The following is a 16,562-nucleotide window of genomic DNA, read 5'->3' as shown; positions in this document are numbered from 1 at the left end:
AAGGAATTCCAAATTGCTTATGCAATCAAGTCGATGTGCTGATTGCAACAAGCAGCAAGGAAGAAAATCTAGAAGTGTTAGATATAGTGCTTCAAAGGTTGAATGCTCACAATGTCAAATTGAAAAGGAGCAAATGTGCTTTTGTTCAGCCCGAGGTTGTGTACCTTGGTCTGAAAGTTGATGCAAATGGCTTGCAACCAGTGAAGGAAAAGGTTGATGCTGTCATCAATGCTCCAAAGCCACAGAACGTGTCTGAGTTAAGATCTTTCCTTGGACTGGTCCAGTACTACACACACTTCTTACCTGTATTTGAGAGGGGAATACATACAATTTTTTAAGGGGAAAGCAGTGTAATGTATTATCACATGGTTTAGTATGAGCATGCTCAGTTCGCTCTGGCTTAATAAAGCAAGCACATGGACGAGCAACTCATCGTGTCTTTGTCCTTCATTTGTTCTACCCACATATATTACACCCACTGACGTAAGAAAACTACTAGGCACTTGGTCTAAGCGTTAAACAAAGCTTTAATCAACTGTTTTACAACATGGAGATCTAGTTGTGTCCTTCACTAGTTCCTGTTAAAGAATGTCCTGAGCAAGCTGGGCCCGTGCCCGAGTATTTATACTCTCCCTGGACAGCGCCACCAGCAGGCCGCCCAGTATTATTTCATAAGTAATTTCCCATGAATGACAAGATTCATGTCACCCACTGTCCCTGGAAGTTATGCTCCAGTTGTATAAAGCTCTAGTCAGACCCCCATCTTGAGTACTGCGTTCAGTTCAGGGCACCACACCTCAGGAAGGATATATTGGCCTTAGAGGGGGGTGCAGAGCCAGAAAGATATTGGGACTAAAACGGTTAAATTATGAGGACAGGTTGCATAGACTAGGCTTGTATTCCCTTGAGTATAGAAGATTAAGGGGTGATCTAATTGGGGTGATGATTAAAGGAGTTGATAGAGTAGATAAAGGGAAACTATTTCCTCTGGTGAGTGAGTCCAGAACAAAGGGCATAACCTTAAAATTAAAGCTTGGCCATTGAGGGGTGATGTCAGGAAGCACTTCTTTATACAAAGGGTAGTGGAAATCTGGAACACTCTTCCCCCAAAAAGCGGTTAAGGCTGGGGGTCAATTGAAAATTTCAAAACTGAGATTGATAGATTTTTGTTAGGCAAGGGAGTTAAGGGTTACAGAACTAAGGCGGGTAAATGGAGTTAAGATACAGATCAGCCAAGATCTAATTGAATGGTGGAAAAGGCTTGAGGGGCTGAATGGCCTCCTCCTGCTCCTACATCCCTATGTTCCCTGGGCTAGGGAGGGGCAAAAGTGAGCAGGGTCCCTTCTCCTGACTGCCACCCAGTGACCTGTATTGGAAGTGCATGTGTGAAGATGCCAAGTGAGGGCAGGATGGTCTTGGTTCTAATGCACCCCATGGGCATTAGTCACCACCACTCAACACCAAGCTAACAAATGAAGAATGGCCACTTAGGTGAGGTACTTGGAAAGTTACCACATGTCTGACCGCAGTATTAATCCATCTCCTTGAGGAGCGGCGCTGAGCAAAAATGAACATTGTGGAAATCGTGGCTACTTGATGTTACAGTGAAAAAATCGGCTTCTGATTGGTTGGCTTGAAATATCTGCCAATTAAACTGAGAGACGCCCAGCCACAGAAAGCGAGGTGAACCAGAAGCCCAGGGGTGGCTCAGTCTAGACTGTATTCAAAAGCAGGGAAACATCCTGGGCAAGGGAGGCTTATAATCAAGAAAGAGGACCATCACTGGAGAGCCAGCCTGCTAAATGGAGAATTGAACCTTTTTTTGGCTAGTGCTGTGTCAGTTATCACAGTGGGGCAGTGTTCAGTAATGCTAGCCAGGATTGCGCACAGTGTCTACAATGAATGTGTTCATTGTACCAGCTGCAAATTACAAGTCCCGTCTCACCATTTCCTTATGCCCTGCGAGACGACACAGAGCTTAAGACGTCTGTGCAGGAAACTGACAATCAGTAAGTGTGCTGCTAAAAAAAAAATCCAGAAACAACACATAATTAGTAATGAACATACTAATTGACTTAAATGAGACAAGTCTGAAAATGTGGCAGTGTTTCTTTTTTCAGATCTGAGCTTGGACACTCTAGGAGGAACTCCAACTGTCATGTTATTTTTACACTGATGTCAGACCAGGAGAGAGCTCGGTGTGTCAATGGCTACGTGCAATGGCGGGACACCTCTTCCATCAGTTGGATTTTACATGTTTAGACAGTGTGGGTGGCAGTATCTACATTGTCAACATACTTGAATTAATTACAGGTTGGTTTTTAACCTGGCCAAGAGGTCCAACAAGCCTCCTCGGCACTTTTTGCACCCAGGACAAGTTGAGAAGGTTGATAAAAAGCATATCCTTAGCTTTATAAATAAAGGCATAGAGTACAAAAGCAAGGAAGTTATGCTAAACCTTTATAAATCACGGGTTAGGCCACAGATGGAGTAGTGCGTCCAATTCTGGGCATCACACTTTAGGACGAATATCAAAGCCTTAGAAAGGGTGCAGAGGAGATATTCTCGGATGGTACCAGGGATGAGGGACTTCAGTTATGTGGAGAGACTGGAGAAGCTGGGATTGTTCTCCTTAATGCAGAGAAGGTTAAGAGGAGATTTAATAGAGGTGTTCAAAATTATGAAGGGTTTTGATAGAGTAGATAGGGAGAAACTGTTTCCACTGGTAGGAGGGTCGGTAATCAGAGGACACAGATTTAAGATCATTGGCAAAGGAAGCAGGGAGGAGATGAGGGAAAAAAATGACACTGCATGTTGCTGTGATCTGGAATGCGCTGCCTGAAAGGGCGGTGGAAGCAGATTCAATAGTAACTTTCAAAATGGATATGGATAAAAACTTGAAGGGGAAACATTTGCAGGGCTTGTGGGGAAAGAGCAGGGTGGTGGGACTAATTGGAGAGCTCTTACAAAGAGCCGGCACAGGCACGATGGGCCGAATAGCCTCCTTCTGTGTTGTATCATTCTATGAATTTATGTTTGACACAGAATTTGTAAAGTCTGTAGGTATTATGGCGAATTAATACACAGACTACAAGAGTAACTTTAACAGGACTTTACTATTCGAAGGTCAGGGCGAATCTGCCCAATAAATCCTGACACAGCACTTATATACCGGTGTGGTCACCGTTGGTATTACAGTATACAGCAGCCAAGATAAAGTAGTGCCACACCTAAAATAGTTCTCTTAAAGGTGAACGGTTACATACAATAGTTCTCTTAAAGGTAGAACAGTTACATACACTACAATCCTCCCTTTTTAGCTTACAACATACTTATTCCCCATTAAACATAACATCATAACATATATCCAACTTCATGTTAAAACAGTTCACAGATGTAGTCTCTGCGGAAACAGTTCACAGATTCAGTCTCTGCGGGAAACAGTTCATAGATTCAGTCTCTGCGGAAAACAGTTCACAGATTCAATCTCGGTGGATGCGCCTTCCGTGCTTCTTGACTCGGTCCTGACAACACCTCAGTGGTGTAGCAGTTCCCTGTGGTGTAGTCGGTTCACATTGCTGGAGTGACTCATCCAATAGTCCTTCACTGGACTTAACAGCTTGAACTTCCATCCTTCTGAACCAGCATTGTTGGCTTGTAAAAACTTGAGTACCTTGGGAAGTTTTTCTACTTCCAAACTGATTTGGCTCCGTTCGAAGGGACCCTGTGTGTGATCTAGTAGTGATGATGATGGTCCAGATGATCATCATCTTCTGCTTCGTCTTTTCCTTTTCTGCTTCTTGGAGACTCTCTGGGCTCCACTGTCAGCTGCCAGCTGCATGCACAGTTCCTCCTTCTCGTCCTCCTTTTTCCGTAGTAGCGCCACCATCTCCCGATGTTCCTTAGACTTTTTGTGATTCTTCATGGTTTCTGCACTTTGGGAGTTTTCATCACAAGCTGGGCAGAACAGGTCATCGTAATATTCGATGTTGTCCAACAGGTCATGGTAATGTTTGGTGTCATCTTGAGCTAGGCCAGTGAGAGGGTCTTCTATTTCCTCCGTACCCAGCTGGACATTAGCCAGCTTTTGTTCCAAATCCAGACATCTTTCCTGAAGAGACTTCTTCAGGCGTTCAGCTTCATCCAGCTTTTTCTGGGCTTCCTGCAAGTCTTTTACTAATGACGTCATTTGTGATTTCAATACTTCAACTTCATTCGGAGATTGGTTGATCGGACTATTCAATCCCTCTACTGCAGCAGCTGTTTCAACCTTCTGTTGTTCAACATTGACGTGAGTCAGCGTACTTTTGGCATCCAAGGGTTGCTCTGCTGCCATCTTCTCAGTCTGTGTTGCAACCTCAGCTATTTCAATAACTTTTGGGAGCTCCAAACCCCTCTCCTTTGAAGATTTAAACTCCTGTTCAATTTGTTCCCATTTCAGAGTCTTGTCCTTCAGCATATGAAGGAGTTGGCTGACCGTTAACTCCAAACCCCTCTCCTTTGAAGATTTAAACTCATGTTCAATTTGTTCCCATTTCAGAGTCTTGTCCTTCAGCATATGAAAGAGTTGGCTGACCATTAACTCTTCTGACCTCATACGTTTCCCAGTAGCTGCAGGGCTGTTTATAACCTTGCCCTGGGGCTCCTTTGCTGTTTCTACTTCGCCATCATCCGCAGCCTCCACCATTCGAATTTCCCCACTTGAATCGTCCGGTGATGCTGCACCCAACTTCAGTAGGAGCTCGGAGTTCATAGCGACCAAATCAGTCTCTGAAACCGAATCAGCTTTGATTCGTTTGGCCTCCTTGCCCCGACGGTTTGTGTGCTCCTGCTCCTTTTTCTCCATCAGCTGTTTCTGTTGTCTTTCCAGGTTCTCCCACTCTGTGTCACAGAAATTTTTCATTGCTTTCATCTCTTGCTCGAGACGGCAACTCAATTGTTCTAATTGCTGTTGTAATTTGAAATGGAGTTGAGTTCGAGCCCGGTGTTCCTCAGAATTGTGCATATCTGTAAACTGGACAGACTCAGAATTCTCTGTCAAACTATGTTGTTGTTGTTCAGTGGAATTCTGTTCTGAAACTTTGTTCTCCTCTGAAGCATTAGCATTTATGCACTCCTTCGTTTTTCCAACCTTCGTCAGCAAGTCCATTTTAAACTTGTCTTTCGCACCTGGGCTGGTCTTATCGTCATCCGTTTCAGAGTCTGAGCTGATTGTCTTCACCGAGTTCTCACTCATTATTGCTTTTAAATAGTGCCATTCCATGTTTATTTCCCAGATCCACTCCCGTCCCAGAAGTGGTGGACCTCCCTCAGGTAGTACATATAAATACATTCCTTGGTGTTCTTTGCCCCTGTCTCTCACCTTGACTTTTATCTTTCCCATGGGGTATACTTTCTGCCCCGTGTATGTCTGCAATACGATCTTGGTATCTCTCAAGGGTATGTGTGAGAATAGCCGGTTGTAATCCCTTCGATTTATGACTGATAGGGCTGATCCTGTGTCCAATTCCATTTTCACTTGGACTCCGGCTATTTTTAGCATGACCCAGATAGTTTGCAGGTCAGCTTCCTTACTCACATTGTGAATTCTCAGACTACCCAGTTCCTGAACGGTTGGGTCTGAATCCGAATTCTGTTCATCTGAACTCTTCTCAGCCACCTTGTGTACCTTATTGTACTTTTCCTGCGGTGACTTTTTTTTGTTGTTGTTGGTCTTCTTTCCTGACCGGTATACCTTAGCTATGTGACCAAGTTTGCTACATTTTCTACATTCCTGGTTTTTAAACCAGCATTGGTTCTGGTCGTGTGTTGTCTTCCCACAACGATAACATTTCGATGTACCCGAAGTAATTTGATCCACACTGAGTACCGCTGCCTTCAGCTGCATTTCCGCTGTGCCTCTCGCTGCGGCTTCGTGCGATGCTGCAATAAGGACAGCCTTATCAAGTGTGAGATCGTTCTCTTCTAGCAGACGCTTTTGTGTTCCTTCCTTCGACAACCCGCACACGAACTTGTCTCTCAATGCCTCTGTCAGATTTTCCCCAAACTGGCAGTATTTCGCTAGTCTACGCAGTTCGACCAAGTATTCCGCGTTGCTTTCCTCTTTCCGTTGCGTTCTCGCATAGAATTTGAATCGTTCCGCCAACATCAGTGGTGTGGGGTTCAAATGATCCTTCAGGACAGCAACAATATTAGCGAAAGTCTGATCCGCCGGTTTAGCTGGTGATAGAAGATGCTTCAATAGCCCGTATGTCTTTGCCCCCATTGCGTTTAATAATGTGAGAGCTTTATCATCACCTGCTATCTTATTGGCCTCACAATATATCTCGATACGTTCTACGTACGTGGCCCAATCTTCCACCTCGGAATCGAAGTTGTTGATGTTACCATGCTTAGGCATCTTCACTATCTCTCACTATCTTTCTGCGAAACAAACACGAAATTTTTCTTTAACTTTTTTTTTTTCAAAATGGCGGTTTCCCGCGCTTGTCTTCTTTCCCCGCCCACTTTCAAAATGGCGGTTTCCCGCTTCTGTCGTCTTCCCCGCCTACTGGCGGCTTCCCGCGTTTCTTCCCCTGGCGGGAGGGATAAGCTTTTCCCTCGGGCGACGACCGCTGGCTTTCGGGGTTCGCAGCCTGCGCGTCAGCTTCAGTGCGTTCCTTGTTCCCTTTTCTCGGCAGGGCAACCGGCGCTGGGTACAACCCGTTGACGGCGAACAGTTTCAGCCGCTGGGCTGGATCTCGCTCAGTCTCCCTCGCTCGGGCTCTGTTGTTCCCTTTTCTCGGCAGGGCAACCGGCGTTGGGTACAACCCGTTGACGGCGAACAGTTTCAGCCGCTGGCTGGATCTCGCTCAGTCTCCCTCGCTCGGGCTCTGTCTCTCCCGCTCGCTCGGGCTCTGTCTCTCCCTCAGCGGCTTCCAATCGCGCCTCCCAGCCCTCTCGCAGTCCAGTGCTTTCCTCCCCGGCTGCGGCTGAGTTCTCCGTGATTTATTTATTTTTATATCTTCCCGCGCCTTACGATCCCGGTCGCAGCGCTTCGTGGCCTTGGTCGCTGCCCGGCCTTTTTCACTCCAATCGCGCCTCCCAGCCCTCTTGCAGTCCGGTGCTTTCCTCCCCGGCTGCGGCTGAGTTCCCCGCGGTTTATTTATTTTTATATCTTCCCGCGCCTTACGATCCCGGTCGCAGCGCCTCGTGGCCTCGGTAGCTGCCCGGCCTTTTTCGCCGGTCGCGGTCTAGCTGTCTCACGACGCCGTTGCGTCTCCCAGCCCGCTTATACCGCGGCTTCCGTGCTCCACGCTGCCCCAGTCTCAGCGCCTCTGGGCCCGACTTCTGTCCGGCTCCTTTCCCCCGACCGTGGTCGAGTTCACCGCCCTTATCCTCCGTTTATTTTTTTTATTTTCCCTTTACTCACAGTCACCGTGGCCGACTTGCTTCTCGTGCTGATCGGCTCACTCACCACCGTGGCAGAAGGGAGAAACAGTGCCTGTTGCTGATGGAAGGCTTCGTGTCTGAATTCTTCCTTCTTCCTTGCTCTGCAGACTCGAGTTTTCTCTCAGCAGAACGACGAGGGCGGGTGCCTCTTCTCGACGCTCGTTAACTGCTTCGGAAGTATTGTTGCCGCAGGGTAAGATCGAACTCGTCGCCACTGTAAAGTCTGTAGGTATTATGGCGAATTAATACACAGACTACAAGAGTAACTTTAACAGGACTTTACTATTCGAAGGTCAGGGCGAATCTGCCCAATAAATCCTGACACAGCACTTATATACCGGTGTGGTCACCGTCGGTATTACAGTATACAGCAGCCAAGATAAAGTAGTGCCACACCTAAAATAGTTCTCTTAAAGGTGAACGGTTACATACAATAGTTCTCTTAAAGGTAGAACAGTTACATACACTACAGAATTGGAGTTACATTCCATGCAATGCTAAACTGAAGCAGTGTGAGACTCCCTCTTCCAGGGAGTTTTACTCTTTTTCACTCCTGAATCAGGTCTGTTCCTGATTGAATTTACAGTTAAACTTTAGCCTTGGTGCAAAATGGAGACTTCTTTGGAACGACACTAAAGTTATAATGAAAAGGCATCCTCACACTCCAATCCGTTAGCTTATGCAGAATTGTATTGGTTTGTAGGCCAATCAATAACCCCTTCTCATGGGCTTGAATGATAATGAGTTCAAGAGCAGGGAGAAGTTAAATGTCCTAAACTGAATGATGAACTGAGTCTGGCTGCTTCCAAATCCTGCTTGATGACAGATCATATACTTTGGTTAGTGTGACATTATGTATATGATTTACTATAAAATAAGACATAAACGGGTCACTCTGTTTCTATCCCTTTAAGAATTCCTGAAGCTTTTCTGTTCCATGTCAAATCATTTTAATCCATATTTCAAAACACACCATCAATAATTACACTTTCAATGTGTGTAGTCTTTGTTCTTACAGCCTAATATTAATAAGAATGTGGATCAACCAGTAACAGTAGAAAGGTAAAATCTTCAGAAGAACTTCAGCATGCACACTGTCTGTGCTAAACTCCCAAGTGGAACTGCCTCCACACTGTTATTCAGTAACCATGACTGAAGTGAAAAAGGTATTTTGCGGTCTTACGTTTTCTTGAGCATGTTTGTGATATCCGGTCCTGTAACCGTTAATATCCTGGACTTGTCTTGCTCCCCATTCTTCAGAACCTTTATTCTCACAGGCGTGTATCCATCTCGACTTTTCTGGGCTGGCTTTATCAGTGATGGAGCATTGGGGAGAAGGGACCCTTCAATCGGCCAATCGTATTCCTAGTTTTAAAGGTAAAGATATATATATATTTTTTTACACACAATGTTAATTTACCTGTAAATCTACCGCAACGTTCTTTTTGAAAACATGCGCGAATCTCCTGTGGCATTGCTCATAGCTAGGCTGAGTCTGCAGCTTGGTAGTGATGTTGAGCTGCCGTTCTGGCCTGCTCCTTTAAGACTCAGCTACGTCATCCACGCCCCCCCTCCCCCACCACCACCCCCCCCGCCCTTGTGAGGAAATGCTCCAAATAGATAAATCCAGATAATTATAGCTGCTTGTAAACTCATGAGGTCAATGAGAGGGGAATTACAACTGCTCGTAAATGTTAGGTTGCATGTCAGTGATTGGCTTCCTTGCTTTGTTTTAATAGATTGTTTTGCATCCGTTCAGCATGCCTTCAGGTGCCTAGGCCCTAAGCTCTGGAATTCCCTCCCTAAATCTCTCTGCCACTCTATCGCTCCCTCATCCTTTAAGACGCTCCTTAAAACCTACCTCTTTGACCAACCTGTCATAATTTCTCTTTATGTGGCTCGGTGTCAAATTTTGTTTGGTAACGCTCCTGTGAAGCATCTTGGGATGTTAACGCTACAATATAAATGTAAGTTGTTGTTGTTGTAACAAAGCGTGGCGCTTTGAAGCGTAATGGTTGTAGTGCGACAGGTGTGTGCTGGATACAAGTCTTTTGTATAGAACTAGCAGATCTCCTGTAGCATTGCTCACAGCAAGTTGGAAGCCTGAAGTGTGATGGCTAAAGTGAAGTTGAAATTAATCTTATGCTTATAGAAAGTACGTGCTACATGCAAGGCTTTTGATACAAGTCTAACAGATCTCTCGTAGGTCATGGTGGGTTAGAGGATACAATGCTTTCCCACACCTGTAACCAGGCAAAGGATCTCCCTTTGGTGGATTTCATTGTGTCACCTACAGTGATGTGAAAGGTAAATAAAAGAAACGTCACGCAAAGCGTAGTAGAAGTCTGGAACTCTTGCCCCCAATAAACTGCTGAGGCTAGGCGAATTGTGATTTTCAAGACTGAGAGTGACAGATTTTTATTAGGGATATGGATTAAAGACGGGTAAATGGAGTTGAGGTACAGATCAGCCATGATCTTGTAGAATGGCGGAACAGGTCGTGGGGCTGAATGGCCTACTCTTGTTCCTATGGTTGGAAGAAAGCTTCGAGGAGCAAGGATGGGTGCCAGTTACCTGGCGCCCTGTGGGCGCTCTAAGAGGTTAGAGGGTGCAGGGTTAATTCGGTCAGTGGTCACAGATCACAGTGGGAAGATGAGATAGCCAAGCTGGTAGGCTGAAGGCCGAGGAGCAGGTAATTGATCCAGTGGCAATCTGGCTGTCACAAACGGTTGAGTGGGTATGGACGATTGCTGGGCATAACCAGAGCACACAGAGCAGGTGGGGAGCATTTGCACCACTGCTCAAGGCTGAAATTGGGCTGCAGCAAACAGGTCAGCTGGTTAGTTGAGGGCCCCAAGGCCTCACTCACCTGGTAAAATACCTGATTTTTTAAAAAAGGCCAAAACTTTAAAATCATCTAAACATAGATTGGGAAAACAAAATCACGAGCAAACCTGGACTTGCACCACAACACTACCTAGTATTCAAAGGTTTATAATTACAGCCTCATGGCACAGCACTCCTAGTTACCAAGGCTGCAACTATCATCTGCAATTACAGTATGACAGGCAAATGTTGACAGTGTTTTTCCATTATAAAATGCTGACATTGGGTTTTTCCAATATAAATGTTGCCATAAAAAGCATAACTCAAAAGACATATCATACTCAAGATTTCTAATATATGATAATCACACACAACTCAACCTACTTAACATCAACTGAGCATTCTTTCATTAGTACTACCTTTCTCAATGAAAACTTTATCTAGTGAGTCTATCTGCATCATGTTAGTAACGGTACTTGCTATAGGCAGTGATTGACCACAGGATCCTCACCCTGCTGTGTATTTTGGCTATTGGAGGCGGAAATGAGGGGAAGTTCACCCCCTAAATGCCTTAAAAAAGGATTGGGGACTACATTTATCCCAGAAAAATCAACAGTTAAAGAGCACTGTATATGACTGCCCAATGTTTCTGTACAATCTGCAGTAGTGCCAGTAAGGCCTCCACTTCCATTAATTTTTATCCAATTTAATCTACTTCAAAACTTATGTAAAATCAGGAACATCCTGGGGTCTGTCTTGACTGCATTCACTTACTCACAGAGTTTTGTATCCACCTATTTTATTTATGATATATTAAAGTCTTATGTATAGTGCAGTCTTCCTATATTATTTCCGGTCACATTTTAGCTGTGACTCTTCAGCTGCCACAGTTTAGCACACCCTCTTACTCACCCATAAGCAACATTGCAGGCGATTTGCCACTATATGTAGAATTGTCTTGTATCTGGCACATGTCTGCCATACTGTGACACAGATGCAAAACAATCTTTTAAGAAAGGAGCAAGAGAGCCAGTCATTTCAACCTGGGTGCTTCTGACCTTGGGGAAGAGCCAGAGATTTACAATTGACTTTGAATCTCAAGAGAAACAAACAAACGCTGACCCTGCAATTGACCTCAGAACTTTAGTAGCATGATAATACATTGTCTGTTACACGGTATAACATCTCTGTCCACATATAAAGCACTGGGAACAATAGCATGTGAAATCCACTGGTTTCTTTCAAAATAAAGAATCTGAGAAGTTCAGGGACCAAATGTATCTAGTAAGAGAAACCCTTTCTACTGCATCCTAATTAAAATGTATTCTTTTTAGGAAGGATTTGTAATATTTTTCATTAGCACAACATCACAGAGAGACAGGAAGAGACACAAGATCAGAATCAATCATTAATTAACATTCCGCATTAGGTTTTTCAGCCAGTTAAATGGCTATGTGGAAAGGTTTAACATTTCAATTTGTGCAATAAAAAGGTCAATGTTCACAGTTACATATTAAATTGTCCCGTTCTGTATTAAAACCCTTGCCTACTAAACAGCATACAGCAGCACCATTATTCTGATCTGGAACTTTGCTTCAGCAATGACAAGGCAATTAATAGTTTGATCATGCAAAAAGAGATCCTTGTACTGGGGCAATATTACGTGGAGATTGGTGAGAGGTTTTAATGAACAGGCTGGGTTTCTTTTCTCTTGAAAAAAGAAGACTGAGGGGTGAGCTAATAGAGGTCTTTAAAATTATGAAAAATGTTGATAGAGTGGATACAGAGAGAGTGTTTCCACTTGTGGGGAAGAGCATAACTAGAGGCCATCAATATAAGAGTCACCAAGAAATCCAATAGGGAATTCAAAAGAAACTTCTTTACCCAAAGAGTGGTGAGAATGTGGAACTCGCTACCACAGGGAGTGGTTGAAGCGAATAGTATCGATGCATTTAAGGGGAGGCTAGATAAGCATATGAGGGAGAAGGGAATAGAGGGTTACGCTGATAGAGTTATACGAGGAAAGACGGGGGGAGGCTCAAGTGCAGCATAAACGCTTGCATGGACTGGTTGGGCCGAATGGCCTGTTTCTGTGTCATATATCCTATGTAATATTACCTAGAGCTCATCCCTTCTCTCTCCACCTGTAGAAACCATCTCTACAATCAAGCTTTTGGCCACCTCGCCTGATTTGCTCCTTCCTAGCCCAACCTCTGTTTACAAGCACCTTGGGGTGTTTTCTTGCCTTAAAGACACTAGCAAGAGTTTTCTGCTTCCATGCTAGCCGGCTTGTGGTTTTCCTGTCTATACTGGGAATCTGGAACTCTCTCCACCAAAAAGCTGTTGAGGCTGGGGGTCAACTGAAAATTTCAAAACTGAGATTGATAGATTTTTGTTGGGTAAAGGTATTAAGGGATATGGAACCAAGGCGTGTAAATGGAGTTGAGGTACAGATCAGCCAGCAACTAACTGAACGAACAGGCTCGAGGGGCTGAATGGCCTACCCCTGCTCCTATTGAAATGAATAGTGGGGCGGGGGGGACTGCTGGATGGTGGGGGCACAAATAGAAAAGTCTGGCCACTTTATCAATGCAAGTTGTTGCTGTACATGATATCAATGAGAATCGGTGGCTGGCACCATATTTTCTTGCACAACTTGTTTTGTTTCCCTTATATATATCAAGAAACCCAAACTCCATATAGCTACACATACTTTCAAAGTAATGAATCACACCTCTTTTATATATAAAACACTTCATGGCTGAATCCTAATAGTGTGCTAATTATCTCCCAAGTTCTTCTTAATATCCAACACACTCAATGGGCAGGATTATACTGTCTACTGTACACAATCCATGGCAAGAACATCCTTCCTCAGATAAGGTGACCAAAACTGCACACAATACTCAAGGTGTGGTCTCACCAAGGCCCTGTACAACTGCAGCAAAACATCCTTGCTCCTGTACTCGAATCCTCTCGCTATGAAGGCCAACATACCATTTGCCTTCTTAATTGCCTGCTGCACCTGCATGCTTACCTTCAGCGACTGGTGCACAATGTAGTGTATGTACCCGTCTATCTTTAAGGGAACTATTGAATGTAACCGTTCACCTTTAAGGGAACTACTTTAGGTGTGGCACTATTTGTTTGGCTTCTGTATACTGTAATACCGATAGTGACCACACCAGCATATAAGTGTTGTGCCAGGAGTTATTAGGCAGATTCGCCCGGACCTTCGAATAGTAAAGACCTGTTTGTTTGTTACTTCTGAAGTCTGTGTATTTATTAACTGCACAACCCACAGACTTTACAGTGGCGACGAGTCCGATCGTACCCTGCGGCAAGATTACCAAAGCAAGAAGAGCGTCGAAGAGAGGCAACCGCCCTCGTCGTGCTGCTGGAAGAAAACACGAGGCTGCAGCAGGAGAAAGGTGGAAGACTTTAGCAACAAAAGCTTCCATTAGCAACAGGCACTGACTACCCTTCTACCACGGTGTGGAGTGAGCCGATCAGCAGGGAACAAGGCGGCCGAAGAGACTGTGAGTAGGGGAAGGTGTAGAAGTATCAGGAGGATAAGGGCAGAGCACTCGACCTCGGTCGAGGGGGAGCTGTGCCGGCCAAAAGTCGGGTCCAACGGCGTCGGGTGACAGCCGGACCGCGATCGGCGGGAACAATCCGGGCAGCGACCGCAGCCACGAAGCGCTGAGCCTGCGAGTAGGCGCGGGAAGAGAAACCCAGCCGCAGCCGGGGAGGGAAACACCGGTCTGCGAGAGGGCTGGGGAGGCGAACGGGAACCGTGCGGGTGAGAGCCGGGTGCGGAGAGAGAGACTGCGAGGAGCCAGTCCAGCGGCTGAGCTGTTCTCCACCAACGGGGTACTCAGAGCCGGCAAAACCGAACGTGCGGGAGTGGGTGAGAGACACAGCCGAAAACGGGGTGAGAGACTGCGCGAGAGCCAGTCCAGCGGCTGAACTGTTCTCCACCAACGGGGTACCCAGGGCCGGTAGCACCGAACGTGCGGGTGAGAGAGCGACAGAGCCGGGTACGGAGAGAGAGACTGCGCGAGAGCCAGTCCAGCGGCTGAACTGTCCTCCGTTAACGGGGTGTACCCAGCGCCGGTTGGGCCATGCAGGCGGGAGGAACAGACATAGCCGAGTAAGGGGAGCTGTGCGGAAGCCAGCCAGCGGCTGAACCTGTCCGCTGTGGGGGAAGCGTACCCCTTCCACCGGGAAGAAACGCGGGAAGCCGCCATTAGGCGGAGAAGACACCAGAAGCGGGAAACCGCCATTGAAGTGGGCGGGACGAGAAAGGAAGAGCGGGAAACTGCCATTTTCGCGGGAAAACCGCCATCTTGATTGACATACCGCCATTGAAGTGGGCGGGGAGAGAAGGAAAGAGCGGGAAACCGCCGATTTCGCGGGAAAACCGCCATCTTAGAAACAAACAAATAAATAAGAATACTTAAAGAAATACTGGTGCTGCTCCCAAGGGAAGAAAAATGCCTAAGCGAGGGAATATTAACGACTTTAATTCGGAAATAGAAGACTGGGCCACGTACGTGGAACACATAGAGATCTATTGCGAAGCCAACAAAATAGAGGAAGACGACAAGGCGATAACATTGCTAAACTCGATGGGGGCAAAAACATACGGGCTCTTGAAGCATCTAATAGCACCAAATAAACCAGCGGATCAGACCTTCGAAGAGATTGTGGCTGTGCTGAAGGACCATTTGAACCCCACACCGCTGATGCTGGCTGAATGATTCAAATTCTACGCAAGAACGCAGAAGAAAGACGAAAGCAATGCGGAATACTTGGTCGAACTGCATAGGCTAACGAAATACTGCCAGTTCGGAGGGAATCTGACAGAAGCGCTGCGGGACAAGTTCGTATGCGGATTGTCCAAAGAAGGGATGCAGAAGCGACTACTGGAAGAGAACGACCTCACACTGGACAGGGCTGTCCTTATAGCTGCATCGCACGAAGCCGCAGCGAAAGGAACGGCGGAAATGCAACTAAAGGCGGCGGCACTTGGGGTGGACCAAATTACTTCAAGCACAACAAAATGCTACCGTTGTGGGAAGACCACGCATGACCAGAATCAATGCTGGTTTAAGAACCAAGAGTGTAGGAAATGTGGCAAACTGGGTCACATCGCGAAGGTATGCCGGTCCGGGAAAAAGACCAATAATCAAAGGAAGCCACCACAAGAAAAGTACAACAAGGTACACAAGGTGGCTGAGAAGAGTTCAGACGAACAGAATTCAGACTCAGACCCAAACAACCAGGAGCTGGGTAGGCTGAGAATCCACAATGTGGGTAAAGAAATGGATCTACAGGCCATCTGGGTCATACTAAAAATAGCTGGAGTCCAAGTAAGAATGGAGCTGGACACTGGATCAGCTCTATCAGTCATCAACCGAAGGGACTACCACCGGCTATTCTCTCACATACCTTTAAGAAATACCAAGTTTGTATTACAGACATACACGGGGCATAACGTATACCCCGTGGGGAAAATAAGAGTCAAGGTGAGAGATAGGGGTAAAGAACACCCAAGAATGAACTTGTACGTATTACCTGAGGGAGGACCACCACTTCTAGGACGGGAGTGGATTAAGAAAATAGACATGGAATGGCATTACCTAAAAGCCATAATGAGGGAGGACTCGGTGCAAGCTATTAGCTCAGATTCTGAAATGGATGATGATAAGACCAAGTCGAATATGGAAGACAAGGCTGAAAGGGACTTGCCGACGATGGGAAAGAAAACGAAGACATGCAGAAGGACTTATGGTACCAAGAAGAATAAAGCTGCAGAGCAGAACTCCAGGTTGACAGAGAATTCTGAGCCTGTTCAAGCAAAGGATTCATCCATGACGGAAGAACACCGAGCTCGGATGCAAACTTATGTCAAAGTACGACAACAATTAGAACAGTTGAGTGACCGTCTCGTACAAGAGATGAAAAATATGGAAAGGTTCTGGACACCGAATGGGAGAACCTGGAAAGACTGCAGAGACAGCTAGCTCAAGCAGAGAGCGACCATAGAGCCATCGTGGTCAAATACCAATCACATTCCCCTGATGCTGTTCAGGAACTAGAATATTTACAGAATGAACCAAAGGAAGAGGAATCTTCGGGGAGCCAGGATTTTATTCCAGTTCTTCTCTACGACTTCTTACAAGCAGAGTGTGAGAAGTTGAAAGAACAGTATGAACAGGCCCAGGCTACAATTCTGGAGGGGGTTAACTCGGCAGCCTTCGAAAAGCTAGTTTCAGTAGAAGCATATGAACAACTAAAGG

At 45.8% G+C, this 16,562-nt stretch overlaps 1 protein-coding gene across 1 annotated transcript in view; it reads right to left on the bottom strand.

Annotated features, from left to right (window-relative positions):
• Nucleotides 1–16,562, bottom strand: part of LOC147107159 (doublecortin domain-containing protein 1-like) — a 731,408-nt gene that overhangs the window by 231,196 nt on the left and 483,650 nt on the right. The window contains exon 20 of the mRNA XM_086008298.1: nt 8,615–8,796. Within this exon, the coding sequence (XP_085864424.1) occupies nt 8,615–8,796 (182 nt within the window). The remainder of the gene's footprint in view (nt 1–8,614; nt 8,797–16,562) is intronic.

The sequence above is a fragment of the Somniosus microcephalus genome, chromosome 15 (genome assembly GCF_052327205.1).
Source record: "Somniosus microcephalus isolate GS21.2 chromosome 15, FLI_Smic_1.0, whole genome shotgun sequence".
Taxonomy (NCBI): domain Eukaryota; kingdom Metazoa; phylum Chordata; class Chondrichthyes; order Squaliformes; family Somniosidae; genus Somniosus; species Somniosus microcephalus.
Note: the sequence above shows the minus strand (reverse complement) of the source record. Positions and strands in the feature narration are given on the sequence as shown.